General features: G+C 26.5%; 1 protein-coding gene across 3 annotated transcripts; it reads right to left on the reverse strand.

Moving 5' to 3' along the window:
• Window positions 1-1,028: 1,028 nt before the first annotated feature.
• On the reverse strand, window positions 1,029-14,452 carry LOC107167788 (msps cytoskeleton-associated protein 5). Of its 3 annotated transcripts, none has more exons than XM_089229603.1 (36): window positions 13,868-14,452; window positions 13,448-13,638; window positions 13,169-13,375; window positions 12,761-12,935; window positions 12,574-12,694; window positions 12,269-12,489; window positions 11,938-12,132; window positions 11,681-11,861; window positions 10,907-11,019; window positions 10,634-10,817; window positions 10,392-10,564; window positions 10,170-10,321; window positions 9,864-10,082; window positions 9,584-9,767; window positions 9,329-9,511; window positions 8,788-8,885; window positions 8,553-8,691; window positions 8,307-8,469; window positions 8,077-8,246; window positions 7,866-8,018; window positions 7,461-7,580; window positions 7,094-7,246; window positions 6,803-7,015; window positions 6,590-6,725; window positions 6,040-6,233; window positions 5,285-5,625; window positions 4,361-4,546; window positions 4,102-4,303; window positions 3,909-4,037; window positions 2,723-2,910; window positions 2,476-2,644; window positions 2,219-2,392; window positions 2,054-2,158; window positions 1,727-1,880; window positions 1,513-1,650; window positions 1,029-1,426 (listed from the first exon to the last, which is right to left on the reverse strand). In XM_089229603.1, the coding sequence occupies exons 1-36, from the start codon at window positions 13,931-13,933 to the stop codon at window positions 1,275-1,277; spliced, it is 6,042 nt and encodes a 2,013-aa protein (XP_089085729.1). In that variant the 5' UTR covers window positions 13,934-14,452; the 3' UTR covers window positions 1,029-1,274. The 3 variants fall into 3 exon arrangements, with proteins under 3 accessions (XP_089085729.1, XP_089085728.1, XP_089085730.1); XM_089229602.1 differs by having other exon boundaries at window positions 7,857-8,018; XM_089229604.1 differs by having other exon boundaries at window positions 4,102-4,285; window positions 7,857-8,018; window positions 13,868-14,451.
• Window positions 14,453-19,536: the final 5,084 nt, after the last annotated feature.

A 19,536-nucleotide genomic window follows, 5' to 3' on the forward strand; every position in this document is an offset into this window, starting at 1 on the left:
GTTAATCAATTTTTCCAAAAACATTGCATGTAGTTATCATAATTCATAATACCTTATATTATCATAGATATACATACACCCTATTTCATAAAAATTTAAAACTCAAACACTCAAAACATTTTTTCTATAATGATGCTTTGAGTTTTCTCTATAGCTACTTGAAGAAAAACTTATGGAAAACTTAGTGTTGTATTTTTAATCTTTAGTTATAAACACAAAACATTTTATGATTTTTCAACTTTAAAATTACTTGCAAATTTTCGCGTTTTTGACAGATTTCTTAAAAATTTGAACTATAAACGCATATAAGTTTTAAAAAAAAATCGTGACTATCGATTTTTAATTTTTTTTAGGTACAATACGAACAACTCATTAGGAACCTTGTATTATATTTTCAAGTTTTTTTGGTCATCTTACATTTTTTTTACCGACACTTCAAAAAAAATTTTCATTAAAATCGAAAATTTCAGTGGTCTATAAATATCTCAAAAAAATTTTTAAAATTAATCTATATATAGATAACACTAACATAAACATTTGGTGAAAATTTCAAGTATTTACAGTGATTAGTTTTTGAATTACAACCATATAAAAAAATCGATTTGGTCGAAAACTGATTTTGCGTAAAAATTCCCGTTTTTCTGTCATTTTTTTTTTGTTTTTCTCGATTTTTTTGAAAACTGTTGGAAAATGTTTACTTTAGACCTCTATAATGCACCAAGGATGATATTCACTTTTACATCGGAAACCACCCCCAAAGTTTGAAATTGAAGCATTATTTCGACTAGTTATGCTATACATAGATACAAAAAAAAAACCACACATCATTGTAAAATCAATACATTCATCACTTCGTTCAGAATCTAAAATGTTCTGTACTTTGAATGTAATGACAAAAGACCTAAGCCCCCCTCCCCCAACTTGGACATACCTTGTGGGCCCTTGCCTAAATACACTACTGATGAAATACTAGTATAAACAATAAATTATTTTTAATTTTGTATCACAAGTAAAAAAAAAAATTTAAGATTGTTCAAATCAATTTTATTAAATTTAAAATATATGTGTATAAATAATATTGTAATAGTTGATGATGTAAAAAAATATAAATATATTGTGTTATCCGTTAAATTTAAATAAATTATTTTTGTTAAAATTCACTAAAAAATATATATAAAAATGAAATAAAAATTCTCTATTGTTGGCAACAAGCCAAATTTTTCACAAAATACAAAATAGAGAAGATGCATACAAAACACGCAAATGCCGATTGTTCAATTATAATTGTATGAAATTGTGGTAAATATAGTACACAAAAATAAACAAACTAATAGCATCCATATTCCGTAGGTTTTCAGCGTTAATGGAGTTGTGTTAAGACTCGACAATACTGGACCATTTGCTTGAGAACAATACCAACTATTAACTATAAATGGAATTAAATTTTATTCTGAGGGAAGAATGACGTAAGCCAAGACTATGCACTTAGGTCCAGTAGATTGTTTTTATTACGTTTTCCAACCGATGCACCACAGGCTAAAGACGCTTTCATTTTTAATGTTTGCAACCGTTTCATGAAACCGTCAGCTTCACTAGTGGCAGCAGACTCAGATTTTTGCAGTACAAGTAGCTTGGAATTGTCATAGATTCCTGAATTATAAAAACAAATACACAAATGCAACAATTTAAATTGTACATCAAATTTTAAAAAGATGAATAACTGTACCATTGTGTTCGACTGGATCGCTTTTAAAATTATCTTTGATTGCTGATAGCCGACGGTGAATACAATCTTGAAAATATTTTGTCTTCTTAGAAATGTACGGCGATATGTCTATATCTGGATGCTTAATTTTGAATTCATATAATTTTTGTACAGCCTGTTAAACAAACAGAAAATTAGATATCCAATATTTTTTGTGTGTAGAATTTGAAATTAAATATTCAAAAATAATGATAGATGTTTACATTATAAAAAAAACATTGATTTTCTACTTGAACTGAGATGTATTTTAAAAATATGACTATTTATGGCTACATTTCAAAAACTCACTTCGTCCATCATTTCATGTTGTCCTATTAATTTGAATATATCTGCTAGTTCATCATGCAGTGATCTGTGTCTACCATTATTCCATTTTGATCTATTACTTAATTGCTGATAACAAATTTTAAACTGTAATTATCTGATTAAAGATTATTGGTTTAGCATTTTTACCTTTAAAGTCTTGAGTATGTAATTAACCATTATTGAATCTTTAGGCAATTTTAGATTGGCCAAACTATCCAATACTTTATCATTACGTAATTTTACCATAGTATATAAAACAGTTTTACATGTTCTCATTGGAATGTCGCATGGTTGTTTATTCCAATATTTTAAATCAATTTCCTAATTTTAATAAACAAAAGAGTTCAATATTTTAAATATGGTGCAACACATTTTTTAATAACATAATGAATTGTATAATTTACTTCCAAAAATTTATGTATGCGTTCAAATACTTGTTCATAACATAGATCATCACCCCACCTTTCAAAATCTTTTGTACTTTTCCATATACATTTCATTACCAATTCTTTAAAATGAGCTGTCGAATTTTGAGGGTTTTTGACCGTTTCATGAAGTATGGTTAAAATAGCACTGGGAATGTATATTACACGTGATTTTAATAAATCAACATATATTCAAAGAAATATTGACAAGTGACAATATTCTTACCATGTGACTGTAGTATGAGCACACAGATCAAGAACTTTCATAATGAGACTGTTAACACATTGCCAAAACATTTTAGTATCTGAACTGTTCTCTATTTCCTTTGTGGATAGAAGATACAACAGTTTTAAAAGTAAGTCGTGTACAATTTGTTCGGTTAATATTAACATGAATTCTTGATATTTACACAGCTAAAAATAATTTAATCTAACATTAAAAATGTATTATAATTGTACTAGTTTGGAAATTAATCAATAATTTAGTTGACAAGTCAATCATTGAATTTGAGAGATAAAAGATTCTCTTTTGCATTGCAAATATAGAATCACTGTCATGCTTTGTACTATCGCTATTATAAAGCTAATTTCAAATATTTTAAACATAACACCGGTTATTAAAAACCACTAACAATGAACCAGTGGTGATTTCTGTAAATATTCACTTTACACTAGAATAATATTTTTTATACTTTCCTTTGCTGTAATATAAATTAATATAATACTAGCTTTAGATTTTCTGGTAATTACATTGTACACAAAAAAGATAAAAATGTATCAAATTTAAACTGTCCTAATTCTTAAATTTTGATTAAAATATTAATCCAAGAATTAATTATATTGTTTGTTTTGAATATTGAATAAAAAAATAAAACAAGAATTTACATTTTGAGAATTATAAATTTTTGTTCTATACTTTTAAAAATTTAAGTTAATTATGTTGTACAAGACATTTTTACTAACTTAACTAATTCATGTTATCATTCAAAATCCATTACTCTAATGAAAAGGTTCCCAAACTTGTATGGTACGACTTATTTTGGAAATTATTTAAATTTTGGTGGCTCACAATAATATTAATGACCCTTTTTTTTATAGTAGGCTCAGTCTTCATTTTTAACCGTTGACAGTGTTGACACAGATATTGGAGCACAAAAAAAATGAATTTATTAGCTATTTGAAAAAAAAGTAGAAGTAAATTTGTAACTGTCACAAATGCAGTTAAAGATTTATGGTAAAACTAAATTTAACAATCAACAAAAAGTAATAAAAATGAATGTCTACAATATACATTATTTAAAAATGTAATGCAATCCCTTAAAAATATAATATAATCTCGACTCACTCCACTTTTGGAAACCCTTGCTCTAAGGTATTATATCTATTATATAAAATAATGTTATGTAACTTACATTCAAACATAAATGGAATATATTTTTATATCTAACAGTGTCTGTACAATCAGATAATACATCTAACTGTCTAATAATTCCATGAAAAAGTGACAACACTCTTCCATCTTCTAAAAGCTTTAATCTTGTCTACAACAAAAAAATTTACAAATATCAATATCATATACATTAAAATATTAAATGCTATACTTACTTCTGGTACCGTTAACATTTTATCGAGTTTTGTTAACGCAACTTTTGATGTTTCTAAATTCGTTGATGTCACTTGATTTATCAACTGCGTAATAGGATCAATCGAGATTAGTGGATTTTTACTTTTTATAATAGTTGCAGTAGTATATGGATTTACGTTTAGACATGGTTTAGACATTGACAAACTATCAGAATATAAACATCTAAATATGAAATACTCATTTATCTAAATGTAAAATTTTTAATATAAAAATACGTACTGAGATTTATCTTGAAATATTTTTCCAAAGTTTATTTCATCATTATCTGTGGTCCAGTTATATGGTTTTAATACTAGCCGTGGTGTTTCAATTACTTCTGAATCCAATTCTTGAATAAATTTTTCGTCTAAGGCAAAACGAGTTCGGGTCACACGATTTTTGTCACCAATTTCAACGTTAGAAATTCTAAAATAAAAATGCTTGTATTTATATACTTATATAATAAAAAAAATTTGAAAAATTCCAGTAAACAGTGAATTACTTAAATTATCATTTTATTAACTCAATTAAAATCCAAAAATATTTAGACTTAATTTAAGCTACTTAACAATAATTATGATGTTAAAATTTGTTTAGTTTATTTCTTTTAGAGTTGATACAATTATTTAGGCTCAATCTAAAAACATGAAAAATTAATACGCTATTCCATAAGTTGTTCTAGAAATTTAAAAATTGTATAACCACAATATACATTTTTTTTTTAAGAGGTTGAAATTAAAATTTGGAGAAATCAGATATTTAAACAAATAACACCGATTTCAGTATTTTTATGTAATTAAATATATTTTTTTAAGAACTTGAAATACTTTTATGAATATTAATACATAATGATAATATAATGACATTTTCAAAATATTTAGAATAATTTTGAGATGTTTATAAAACAAACCTATTCAGACCATTCTATGCTAAGTCAGCATTGACACCAAAGTTAACAACAATAATATAGTATGATATAAATATATACTCGGTAATCGGTAATATAGGCAGGCAGCCTATCTTTGCTCGAAGTGGAATTGATTCATAAACATAGATAAACACCATTCGGGATTGTGTTTTGACTAACATAACCTATGAATCTTACAAAATGTATACCTAATAAAACATAAGACTATGTTAGAAATATTAAAATATTTTTATCACCTGAATTCTATTTCTGATGTAGGTGTATGTTCTACAGTAGTAGGAATAGTTTCTGATGTACAAAAAGAAGAATTCACAGAACCAGAAGGTGAATTGTTTACGTTTCCTTGTGAATTTTGTTCATGATTAAATCCTTGTGATACATTAAGTATAGCATTTTTTTCTTCACAATCTGAGGTATATTCTTCACCATCAACAATGTCTTCCTCTACATCAGTCACTTGTTTAACAGGAGGTGAAACAATTTTCATAGTTGGCTGAATAGTGGCAACAGGCACGACCCGATTCTTTGAAGCTCTTTTTAATCGTTCCTTCAAAAGACCCATATCTTTTTCAGAAATCTGTTTAAAAAGTAATAATTTAAATTTAAAACATAGATAACAACTAGGAATATGTTACTACAGGATATTACATCAATATCCCTACTCATTTAGAAAAAATTTCAAATAGTTCACAACGTTTTGGATATATTATGTAGTTAAAATATAAGTTAAATTATTAATTAATGTTTGTACTTAAGACCTAATATTAGTAATTTTATACTAGTATTATACTAGTTCAAATAGTATCTACTAGAGCCCTCTTTCAAATTGAAATTATAATAACAGATAATTCTAAAACGAATACATCATTGACAATTATGAATATAAAAAAAACATACATATTTATATTTTACTAATTAAATATACTAAGTCTTTTTTAAACTTAATATGTTTATAGCAATAATATAAATTATTAAGAAAACATATTCTTACATGGCCAACAAAATTGAAAAGTGCTTCTCCGTGTAAAAAGAACGCAGCAACAAAACAATTAAGTGCTGCTGTACGAACAGAATTATCTCTATCTCCAATGCTTTTAGCGATTTCTTTACAAGCAACTGCAACACTTGGTTGAAACACTGAAGTACCATAATCTTCTACCATGGATGTTAAATGTTCCAAACATTCTACATTTATATAACACATTTATAAACTATAATTAATAAATTATTAATTGTTATGATTTTTTTAAATTTATATTTAATAATACATTACATAAATATTTAATTAGAAATTTGCCGAAGTTTAAAAAACATTTATGTTGGAAAAACAACTTTGTTTATTGCTTACAAACAATCATCAATTAATAATTAATAATAGTAAAAAGAATGTTTATACATAACATGATTTTTAATTGATTTATGTGATTATTTAACAGTAAAATTTTTGTATTGTAGTTAAAAGTACTTAGTTTGGAATTATAATAATTTAAGCAATCATTTTATTTAATCAAATGAAAAAAAATTAAAATATTAATCATCACCTGAACGCTGTCTTGAGTTTTTTGATTTTATTCCATCCATAATATATTGAAATATCTTTGAAATTGGGAATACAAATGCAATTTGTTTTAATATTGATCGGACATTGTTCCTTACTACATCTTTTGGATCGCCCAACTGTATTGTAAACAGTAAACACAATTAATATATTGTAAAAAATACAATATTACATAGTTAAGTAATATTTTACTCACTTTTTTTATTAAATACGGTACAAAACTTGATGCTTCAGTATCGTGAAGAGTATATTTTTGGGCTATAAGTATATTAAATGTGTGTTGTAAATATTCAAGACCTTTTAAAAGTACTGATGGATTAGTATCAAAAAACCTTAAGGTTATCCATTTCAGGATTAAATCAAGATTACTAATTAATGGTAAATAATTATCATTTGCTGTATTAAAGTCCTAATTAGAAAATTAAAAAATAAATTTAGTATGCAACAACTTATGAAAATTAGTAAAATATATTTATCTTCATAATACCTCTGATAGAGACTCAATTGCTTTGAGATGATGTTTAAAATCAGAATGAAACATGTTTGTAATTAACACCTTGTTAATGCCGGCTGTTGACATTTGGTCTCGTAGTTGTTCAACAAATTCTTCTCGGGGAGTAACAAAATTCCATTTTAAAGACTAAATAATGCATTAAAAAAATTTCAAAACATTAATATTTTAATAATATATACCGACCTGTTATTATTTACAATCTAAACAGATTAGTGCAATAAGTGATAGAGAAGTGAAAACTAACATATACATTGAATACTTTAATATTTAGTTACTTATACAAATATTAAATCTTTGTATTGTCAACTTGTATTTACAATAAGCTTAAAAAAGTACATACCTTTAATTTATGTTCATCAATATCACGTTGATGCTTTAAGTTATTTTGTTGAAACAATGATTTATTATCTACTTCTATATTTTTTCCAGTTGGCACATGTGCACGGGAAATTATATTTTCCTTTATAAAAATTAAAAACAAAATTAAAATAAATATAAAGCTTAGGGTTTAAGCAGCCCTCCTTGTTTTGTTTTAATTTATGTGCCCCCCCCCCCCAGCTAGTCACATAATGGTCTTGCCATTTATCTGATTTAAAAACAAGGTAGCAAAACCAAAAATTAATTTTACTCAATACTATTATTAAAATATTTATGATATAATCTGACTGTAATATTATTATGTGACACAGGCAAGTTTACTAGTATATTAATGATGTACTAAGTATAAAAAAAATACCTTATTTACTTTTGTAATGGCTTTAGATGCAAATGTTTTTGAACCTTTTGATTTAACCAAAGTACTTCCAGGAACACAAGTTTTTACAACTTTAGGCTTTTCAATTGGTAAGTTAGGTCTTTCATTGTCTAATTTTTCTCTGCACAACTTGACTGACATAGGCTACAAAATAAATATAATTACTTTTTATTGGAATTAATTATTTATTTATAAGTTTCACCTTTAATTTTTCACAAGCACCATACATAGAAGCATAACCTAAATGTATCATAAATCCAAGAACAGCCTTTTCTGAGGCACTACGAACACCAGCGTTTTTATCTTCAAGACTTGAGTATAAAACAGGGAGTAAACATTTCAATTCATCAGCCGGAATTGTCTTCACAGTAACTATATAAAAATAATATTAATTTAACAAATATAAACATCGAGCAATACTTAAAACCATACTAATAGGCAATTTTTCTGCAAGCCAAGTCCATAGTTCAGATCGAAGTGTTACTGAATTGTTTTTTAATGCATCCAATAATACATCACCTCCAAAAAATTCTCGATAACCACATATTTCTCCAAAAGTATTCATACATTGACGAGCACTTTGACATTTAAATGTCTAAAAAATTTGAAACAATAATTTGAGTATTTATCAAAATACATTTTTAAATATATTATTAATCATACTATTTATATTCTAACCTTTGAATCACCTAAAGCATTTAATATCCCAGGTAAAAAGCCTTTTATATAAACTTTAAAAGATGATCCCATGGCTATAGTTATTAGTTCTACTAAATTGATCGCATTTGAACCAAGGCGAGCATTTGAATCACTTATCCTAAATAGTAATAATTGGTAATCAAACAATCAATTAATAATAATAATAAAAATACTTTTTATGTTTTTAAGTATGTATAACATGAATAGTTTATACCTATCTTGCAAAGCTTCCCTTACTTCACCCAATTTACTAGTTATGAATTTAGCTTCCGTAATAATGTTTTTCAATTTAGTTAAGGCATTGGAACGAACCTATTTAAAAATGAATTAAATTAAATAAAAATTGAATTTTAAGAAATACTCATTTATAGACTTTCTAATAAGGATGGGTATGAAATCCGAATATACAGATCTCCAAATCTGGATTTGAATCAATTTCTTATCCAGATTTCCCAAATTATCTGGATTTATGGATTTGCTTTATATGCAACTTAAGGCTTACAATTATTTTTAATGAATGGTAAAATAATTTATTTTATTTTATTACAACAAAAATTTAACAATAAATTAATATTTAAGTTTTAGGATATCACTGGTACTTAAAATGCTTTCGAAATTTGGTCTAGATATGTCCGAAAATTATATTATGAAATTAAAATATTATTAGTATATAATAATCAGTCATTAAACAGCAATAATCCGGATAATCTGTGAAATCCGGATTTGCCCACCACTGTCCACTACTTTCTAATAACCTTCCAATCTCTATCTGAAAATTCATTTATCAAAGCATCAGTTATTTGAGGTGTTATGTCTACTCGAGGGACAAAATCTCGTAAGTTAACTTCATTATCAGGCTTTTCATCATCACTCGATAATTCAGTAGATCCTTTACTTTTTTTTCCACGTATTGGTTTTGGAGGAACTTCATCTTGACGCTGTTAAACAACATTATTAAAATATGAGTGTAAATGTGTAATAACAATATAATATAAAAACACTAGTTATACCTTTTCAAATTCTGCATTTATCTGTTGCAATAAAGTTTGTTTTTCATTTTCAAAAAACAAACTTAGTTGAGGGCCCACATACATATACATAACACCCAAAAGAGATATAACAGCTACCCTTACTTGAGGGTTAGAAGCACTAATACCTTTTTTTACATACTCTATTACATATTTAGGTGTGATGCTATAATGTAAAAAGATAAAATATAAAATATAAAATTTGTACAACTCAAAGAATTCGATTGTCAGTTGTGAAATTAAAAACTAATAAAAAACTTACTCAAATCCAAACTCTAAGATTGCACCTGAAAGCCAACTGAGGGCATCAATCTGAACTTTTGGACTTTTTTGAACAGAAAATGCATATTTTAATACAACATTAGAAACCAGATCCAGTCTAGATGCATCAGCAAAGGCAGTTAATAATTCACTAGCTAATTTACCATTTTTATCGCCCAATAATGAAGAAACATCTTGTATACAATATTCCATGTTAGTACTAAAAATATTAAATGATAAATAAGTAAATCATCGACATAAATAAGGAATATTAAATGATTTTAAATGCTCTACAATGAAAAACTACCGGGTTATAGAAAACTTCTCAATAACTTTTTTCAAACACTCTAGTTTCAACTTTTGAATTTGTACATTTTTGTCTTTAATACCCGGTTTTTTTATCAACAATTTAATTAATACTTGACTGCTAACTATTGATGAATCTATTTCATCAATTACCTGCAACAATTAAAATAACTGTAAAGTACACAATAAAAAAATAAAAAAATAACACTAAAAATTAACATGCTTGAGAAAATTCTTGAACTTTAGATAAACGAGTTTTCCAATTTGCATCAATCATGCCATTTAAAATTTCAGGGGATATAAAAGTTAAAGCTAATTCTTCCAACTCATCGTCACTGATTTCTTTTTCACTATCAATTGAAAAATGACTATTTGATGATAATACTTTAGAAACACCTGATGGTTCACAAATTTCATATAATATTAAAATATTACTGTGTTACAGATATGTTTACAAAAACATACCAGATGGATTTTTGGCTTTACTACTAGTTGCAAGATTTTTTTTTAAAGCAACACTTTTATTAGTTGTAGCAATTGCTTTTTTTCCTACATTAATATTTGAAACACTATTAGGTTTTGATATACATTCTTTGACAACAGTTGGTTGTTTTGCAATAATAATAGCCTTTTCTGCTGCTTCTTTAATCTACAAAAAGATTTTTAAAAAAACCTTAAACTTGTATATTGATCATAATGTATTTATTACATTTAGTCATATAAAATATATTAAGTTACTTTGGAAAGTTTTATAGCGTCAACACTGGTCAAGAAAGAAACAATATTTTTTTCTGATACAACCTTCCATGCAGTACCAAGAGCTTCAGCAGAATTATCCCGAACAATCGGATCTGCAATACAAATAATACCAACCAACATTAATTTTATAATTGGGACTCCCTGCCTTCCTGGTTATCAAAGCCATTTTAATTATTATAGTAAACATATATCAGCTAGTTATTTAAACTAACAGAGAAAAAAAATAAAATTAATAAAATTAATAAACTTATGTTATTTTTATTAAATATTATTCATAATAATTTCCACTTACAATAGGACACTAATGTATCAATCTAATAATTGTACAATATAGCAGATTAGCTTTAATAATTAATATTAGAGTAATAAACTATCATCAAACTTAAAAGTAAGAATATTATCTAAAACACCTCATAGAATTTATGAATATTAATAATTTTAATTTTAAAGTAAGTTATAAGTTTATAAATATAATATGTAAAAAATTACAATTGAACACATTTTAAAATTTAAATATTTATAAAACCCTGTGAGATGTACTAAAATAGTAGTCTTACCCGTAAGTTTGACTATAAAACAGTTAGTGAGTAAGTAAAATGGAAATCATACACACGAGTTTGGTGTCATCTTAATAGGTACTTTAATTTATAACCAAAGTCAAATTAAAATGAATATAAATATAATTTTTTTTTAATAAGGTTAAAAATATTTCAAATTTCAAGTTCATTATATAAACAGAGATGAATAATTTACCTGATTCATTCAAGGTTTTAATTAATGCTGTTGTAAAAATTTTCAACAAGTTTTTGTTTAAAATAGCCGGTGTACATTTTTTAAAACATCGAGTTAAAAATGAAATTGATTCAGCTTTTACTGATGGATTTTTATTGCCTATTGCTGTTAAAATATCTTCATGAATAGATTCAAGTGTCATCTGAAATAATAATTGTTAATTGTATTAGTAATGATCTAATGATAACAATTATTAAATATTTAAAAACTTAAATTACACTTAAATAGATAGCATCAACAGCATCTCTAAGCGACAATACAATATTTTGTTTTTTTTCCTTGAATTTCTCTAACAATGCTGGTATACAATTAGAAGCATAAGTTTCAAATCGTTTTTTTAATCCATTAGCTAACATAGTCATACATTTAATAGCAATTCCAACTATTACAACATTTGAATCTTTTGTAATAATCTAAAATATTAAAACAGATAAAAATAAATGATTGAAGTATATACAAGCCATACAACATTTAGTTAGTTTTTAAAAATAAAAATATTAAGAAACATTATTATACAAGGATTGAGTATAACAATAAATAATTTCTTACTTTCTTTAAAGCTCTCACTAAATCTCCATATTCTCCACTTTCTATTTTTAGAGCTTTGGATAATACTCCTTCTAGCATATCTATGCCTTCTTTGCGTTCTTGCCATTTCTTCGCTTCAAGCTTTTCATAAAAGTCTTTATTTAACTGACAAAGTATATTTACTGGATCGATATGTTCTTCAATATTATCAACTTCATCTATGTTCTCTTCCAACTCCACAACTGTTATTATTTAGCAAGTTATTTAGTGTTTAATGTTTTAAACATTAAATCTACTAGTAACTAATTACTAATTATTAAGTTTACCTTCATTTGCAGCCTCCACTTCATCTATTTTAGTAGCTTGTATTTGTTGAGAACGTAAGAAACGTTTCGGTCGTGGCTTGTCACCAATAACTTTTTCAAATTCCTCCTCTAACTCTTGAATCTAATTAAATATTGATTATTTTAATTAATTATTCCAAGTTTAAAACTGAAAACTGGATATCTATACTTGTAATGGTTTTAGATTCGTTAAGTTAGCTTTAACTGGTGAGGGTCCAATCCAAGAATAAATTTCAATTGCCAACAATTTTGCTTCATCTCTAACACTTTTATCCCTGTCTTCAAGTATTGATTGTAATTTTTTTAGCAATGGCTTGATATTCAAGACCTTTGATCCATATTCTCTGTAGTAGATAAAATAAATCAAATTTAATAACGAATCTTAAAATAATTGGTATACCATAATTATTAATTATAGAACTGAATATTTGATAAATATAATATCTTTTAAAAATCAAAATTGATATAAATTGGTACTTTAAAAGTATAATAATACAAATGTAATTAAAATTTTTTTAGTATATTATAATATAAGATACTACATTATGTAATAGTTCTTCAATACGTAGGAACTTACTTAATTGCTTGAGTCGCAGCTTTTATACAAGTTGAAACAATTTTAGGATATTTATGGTCAAGTCCTTTAACTAATTCTTCTATTACTACATCTTGCTTCTCAATTTCAATAAACATTAATGTTATTTGTATAGCAATATCTTTAGTTTTTGATTTTGGAGCACCATAACATTTTGTTATCAATCCAGCCATGACATCTCCAGCCGAACTGTTAATAAAATGTATGTATAACATAATAAGACTTGATATTTAAAATAGAAATTAGGTACACTCAACTAACCGTCCAGCAATAGCAGAGTTTTTCACAAAAGCCAACGTGGCTTCAAGGCCTTTTTCCTGCGCAATCGCATTACTGTCAACAACAAACTTCTTTATGATCTCATTAAATTTGTTCCATTCATGATCTTTTTCATCCAATTGTCCAAACAATTTAACAGCTTCTTCATAACCACTTATCCTGGCTTTCCACAACTTAAAAAATAAACATGGATAAGTTATCTACCTACATATTGCTATAATTATAATTGTAATTTATTGTATAACACTAGCTTTAAAAGATTTTAATACGTATACCTAGGTAGTTAAAACCAACACACTTATCCATTAAAACTTTTTGAATGTTAACTTTTCATTATATTATACACCAAAATTAAAATACAAACATTAAATGGTATTTAATACAAATAAAATAAAAAATTACTTTGTGTATACATCGTTCTTCAATGGGCAACTTTGAATATGAAGTGTCTTCTTCTGGAGCAGTCATATTTTGTTCGTCAATTAGGTATAGTCGATAGAGCAAGTATAAATATCTAGTTTTAAGTTGATAGTTTTCTTTATTTCATTAATAAATTGAATAAATATTTCAAATAAGTAGTTGTATTTTACGGTTTCATTAATGTAAAATCACTGACTCTATGGGATTTACAATGAATTTAACGACAATACCTATAATTTTCCAACCTATGTATATTTTGTAACATACCTAGAGGTCGGGAGTGCAATTAAATTTAAAAAAAAAAAACTAAATGAATAATTGACACGTACGACTGGCTTGATTTTTTTTTGTTTAAATAAACTCGAATCCAACTAAACTTAGCTTTTACATAGCGTTATTTAATCTGTCAAGACGAATCGATGGACGTACAGAACACAATATTTATACAAATACCTACGATCACAGAGAATCACATGACCGATCGGCGGTTATAACATTATAAGATTAAAATATGGAACTGCGAAAATACAGAACTAAATGCAATAATACTGCATTTACTGCAATACGAATTAGGTATGTACGAAACGTAATTTAATAATAATATTGTTGATACCGAATAATAATCGAATGGAACCAACGATAACAATAATAATCCCCAAACGAGATCTAAAATTATATACCACCATTGAACATAGATAATGCTTCGTTAAAATAATTAAAACCAATCGATTATGTGCCAATACGTGTATGTGTGTGCCGTATACGAGTAGGACATCATTAAATATTATTGGCAGGGGATTTAAGTCTTTGAATATTAGTAAGTTTTATCGTCACATCAATTCATTACATTCGAACGTCGCGAGTTGCCTCGAGTTCGTCGTCCGATCAAGTCTCATACTTGTTGGACCACTATAAGGTTGGTATATAAATAACGTTTGCCAGTCAAGTGTCATAATGTTATACTGTACTGGGACGGACAAAATTCACATTCGTAAAAGTTGCTAACTGTTTTCGATAAGAATGGTATCTCGCGAAATACATTTCTATAAAATGTCCTAATATCAAGTACAAAACCGTATTTCGTGTGACACATTAGTTATAAATTTATATAATATAGTACGTTTGTCATTTTGAATCTATGCAACTATTTTGAAGTTGAATGACCATCTCAAGTCTCAACTTCTTCTAAATTCTTGTTCTCATTCCGGTAACAATTAATTATCTGTACTTCTGTAGTATAGCTACTGTTATTTATTTCGTTTATACATTTTATGTGGTTACATTTTCTGACGCACTCTTATCATATAATCAATTTTATAAATTTAAGTCATACCGGGTGATGGGCCTACCATACTCATCAGATTTTTTTTTCTTTTATAAATAAACAATTTATTCAAATCCTGATGTTTGGAATTCTTACGTGTAAGTGCCTAGGTATTCAAGTACCATAATATAATATATTATAGATTATTTTGATTTATATGGGTTCTATTTTAGGGTGTGGCTTGATACGTTACAAACTTTTTTGTAAATAAGTATCAGCCTTTGAAGATTTTGGCTTTTTGAACATTGCGAACATACATTTAACGAGTAGTTTTTAAATAATTTTACCAAGGTTAAAATGAAGTCTAGTCGGTTTAAAAGAAACGGGCCCTATGATATTTTGAAAATTATGCTATTAAATATTAATCTAATAATATTTCATAATTTGTAAAAATTGTCTGAGTATAAATAATAGATTCAATATTAAATCTTAATTAATTTTAGATCTAACCTAACCTTAAGTAATCTTGTAAAGTCATCTCTAATTATCTTTTAATAACAAAAAAATACTCGTTTGGATTTTGATTTAAATACATAAATACTTTTAAAAAACTTGACAATTTACTGTTAAAAATATTGGTCATCAATTCATCATTAAAAAAAAAAAGGAGTTTTAATCACCTCAGAAAATATATATATAATATTATATTATATATAATGTTCCATTATAAGTATACTAAAAAAATTCAAACATCAGAATACTTTGGTGTACGAACTTAGTGGATCGTCCTGTATTATAATATAAATTTTACAATATTTATGAAATTGAAAAATTTAGGATTAACAAAGAAAAAAAATAGTAAATGGATGTCGCTCTGCTATACGCAGTATAAGTTACTGTAGTCTGTAATGGATATGGTATTAAATTTGAATTCAATGATATATTACTATTTTATATACGAAAAACGACCCTGAGCAAACACGGTTTGTCTAGAATATTTTAAACTATACTAATTATATTATTATTTAAAAAATTTAGTCATTAACGACATTAACTATTAATATTAGAATATAAAGTATACTCTAAACATTTTAAGTACCTACGAAAAATATTTTTTAATTACAACAATATAACTAAAATTGTTATTCTTGGTTATATTTAATATGTAATTTCATCATTTTCATCCAAATTTGAAGTTAAAATAACCATAAAAAAAAACTGTGATTGTATAGTTTATAGATTTTTCTTTGCCGCAGAATTAACTACTTATTTGGAACCTTGTTTTAAATTTTTAATCCTTAACTATAAATGTTAAACGTTTTATAATTTTTTAGCAACCAAGGAATTTGTAATAGCTAGCATTGCCAAAATTTGAATTTTAAATAGTTATGAAAAAAAACGTGCTTATGTTTTTTTTATATTTTCTAACTGCGATTATATCAAATTATGGGGAACCTTGTATTAAATTTTCAAGTTTTTTGAACAAATGTATGACATTTTATTGATATAGTATGTATAGAATAAAAAACGAAAATAAACGAAAAATTTCAAATGTCTAGAAATAACTTGAAAATTTTATCAAGTATAGAAATTGATAAAATAAGCATTAAGTGTAAATTTCAAGTTTCTACAATTATTCCTTTTTTGAATAACAAGAAAATACGAATATCGGTAAGAAAGATTAATATTGAGTGAATACGAGTACTATCAAATGTAGGAATTCAAACGCTCATAAAAATTTAATTTGACTTTCGGCAGAATTTTTTATTTGATAAAAGTAGCCAAACTCATAAAAAATCTTGTATTAAATTTTCTTTATTATACTATATAGTTAATATAATAAGTAAATTTGATGATAGTTACAAGACGTGAAAACTTGAGAGAAGAGAGTGCCCGCAGTGTTACTACTTCCAATTTAAACTTAGGGGGAGGTAACTTTATAAATATAAAGTAAGTACTAGGCATTATTTTAATAAATCAAGCGGCCATTTGCGTTTGAGACGACGGAGGGGGTTGTCAGGGATTGTACAAGAAGAGAGTTTAGATATGAATAGGTTTGAATGATTAAAGGTGTTTTTATGAAATTTTTTATGATGATGAGAGGCAAGTGAGAATATTGATGGTATGTTGAGGTCAAGGTGGATTTATAAATCACCTTGGTTGAGGTCTTGATGTAGGGTGCGGTTGCTGACGTACCAGGGAGCACCTAGAGAGGACACGGAGAGATATCGATTGGAACACTTGAAATTTGATTAGGCTTGAGTTTTTCGAGGTTACCCACAGTTGAATTCCGTATGGTATAGCGGGCAGGGACATAATATTTGTTTGCATATTAGTATTTTATTAGTTTATTTTGACATTTTTAAACATAAATTATAACTTTATTTTCAGTTAATAACAGTAAATAAAATATACACAATAGGTCAATAGATAATAGTCTATACCTAAGTAAAATATTTATAATAAAATAGTTATGAAGATTACAAATCTATACGCCTATTCTTCAAAGCAAAGTTATTTAAAATGTTCTCTGACTCGATCTTATTTTAAATATCTCTTTCAATATGTAAAATTGACATATCTGTAAATCTATCCTGGTTCATACTAGATCTGATCCATGTTTTTATTCTCCGCATTACAGAGAAAGATTGTTCACAAGAAGCAGAGCTGGTGGGCAGAGTTAAAGCAACTTGCATGAGTTTATATAAAATGGCGAAAACGTTCTGGTCTATTTTTTGCAACACATCACTAAAAGCAAAATCAGAATTTTGAATACTATTTTGAATTACAGTCATTTCAGCTTCTAACGATTCAATATTAATATCCAACAATTTCTAAATATAAAATTAAAAAAATTAGTAGTTATATTTTAATAAAATAATGATATGTGAATTACACATTTTGATTTCCAACTTTGCATAATTTTAAATAGGTACCTCATAATGTTGTATGTCTAGAATCTAAAACAAAGTAATCACACACGAGTCCATTCAATAATGTACCTATGTTTAAAAATAGATTTAAATGTATAAGGTAAATCCACTGTTCTAAAAACAAATCATAAATACAGGTCTTAGATAGTGTTATTGATATAACTATCGAGTGTCTAGCGATAATAATATAATATATTATAAATTATAATTAAAGACCGGATTTATATGCATTTTAAATTGTAAAATATGCATGCAAACATGCACTACAAAAAAGTCAAAATATGCCCTTCTAAGCCTCCCCCCCCTTAGTTACGCCTATGGTCATGTATCATCTTTGTATCGATTATATATCTATATATTTAATATTATGATTTAGTCATTTAGATATATATAATATCTATGATACGGATGATACATTGGGAGTTTATGACTCAAAAACAAATTCTAATTGGTCGCCTGAAGGATATTTACGTGGGATATGAAAAAATCAAGTATTATAAATCAGTTCGAGTCGATAAAAATAAAATTGTAAGTAGGTTGGTATATAATAATATTGATATATTATTTGCAATTATATTTCACGAAAATTATACGGGTACCTATTATGTGGGGTTTCGAAAATCTGTTTTTTTCTTCAGTTTATTCATAAGTAAATATAAATATCTGGATACATGGTACTTGAATACTTCGACTTTTAACTACTACTACCTAACCTTGAGACGTATTATAAGAAAATTAGACGTATGTAATGTTTAAAATACGTACATTAAAAATAAAAACAGAAGAAGTCACGGAAAATGTTTCTTTATTATTGTAATTAAAATAAAGGTACCTACTTATCAAATTGTCTCTTTCCGACCATTATTTATTATATTCACGGTCCAATAATTTATTGCTATTTACGCGAGTAGGTAGTTATCATCATTAATATTTCTTTTGGTTACATCATAATTATTTGACTGTCTGCAAACATAGCCTAGACTGTACACATATAAATCAATTGTCGCATACCTATCCATACGTAAATGGCGAATTTTTACCATCCGGTTATTATTACGCACAACTATCGGAGTATCTAAGACACATAATAAAGCACGTTGTGTGGCCTATACCCGTATATAAAAATACTGGACCATGTACGATTATGATTTTGCATTTTATATATTTTTGTCATATTTTGTGGATTAATGACCTATGTCCGAAATACGCCAAGTGAATTTACACTCGTGTCTTCTTGGTGGACCATCGAGGAATAAATAGTTATAACTTCAAACGGTAATTAACAGTAACCCAAACAGCTCCTACATAATATATCCACTGTCTGTTTGTTCCCAAATGGCTCCAGTATATTCGACAACAAAAAATATTTACAATTTACTCTGCTTATTATACGATTTAAACAATCACTATCCTATTTTCAGTTTATAATTTAGAATACCGTCTATATTTTTTAT

Source organism: Diuraphis noxia, unplaced genomic scaffold (genome assembly GCF_037042655.1).
Source record: "Diuraphis noxia isolate RWA-SAM2 unplaced genomic scaffold, SU_Dnox_SAM2 contig0005, whole genome shotgun sequence".
NCBI lineage: Eukaryota > Metazoa > Arthropoda > Insecta > Hemiptera > Aphididae > Diuraphis > Diuraphis noxia.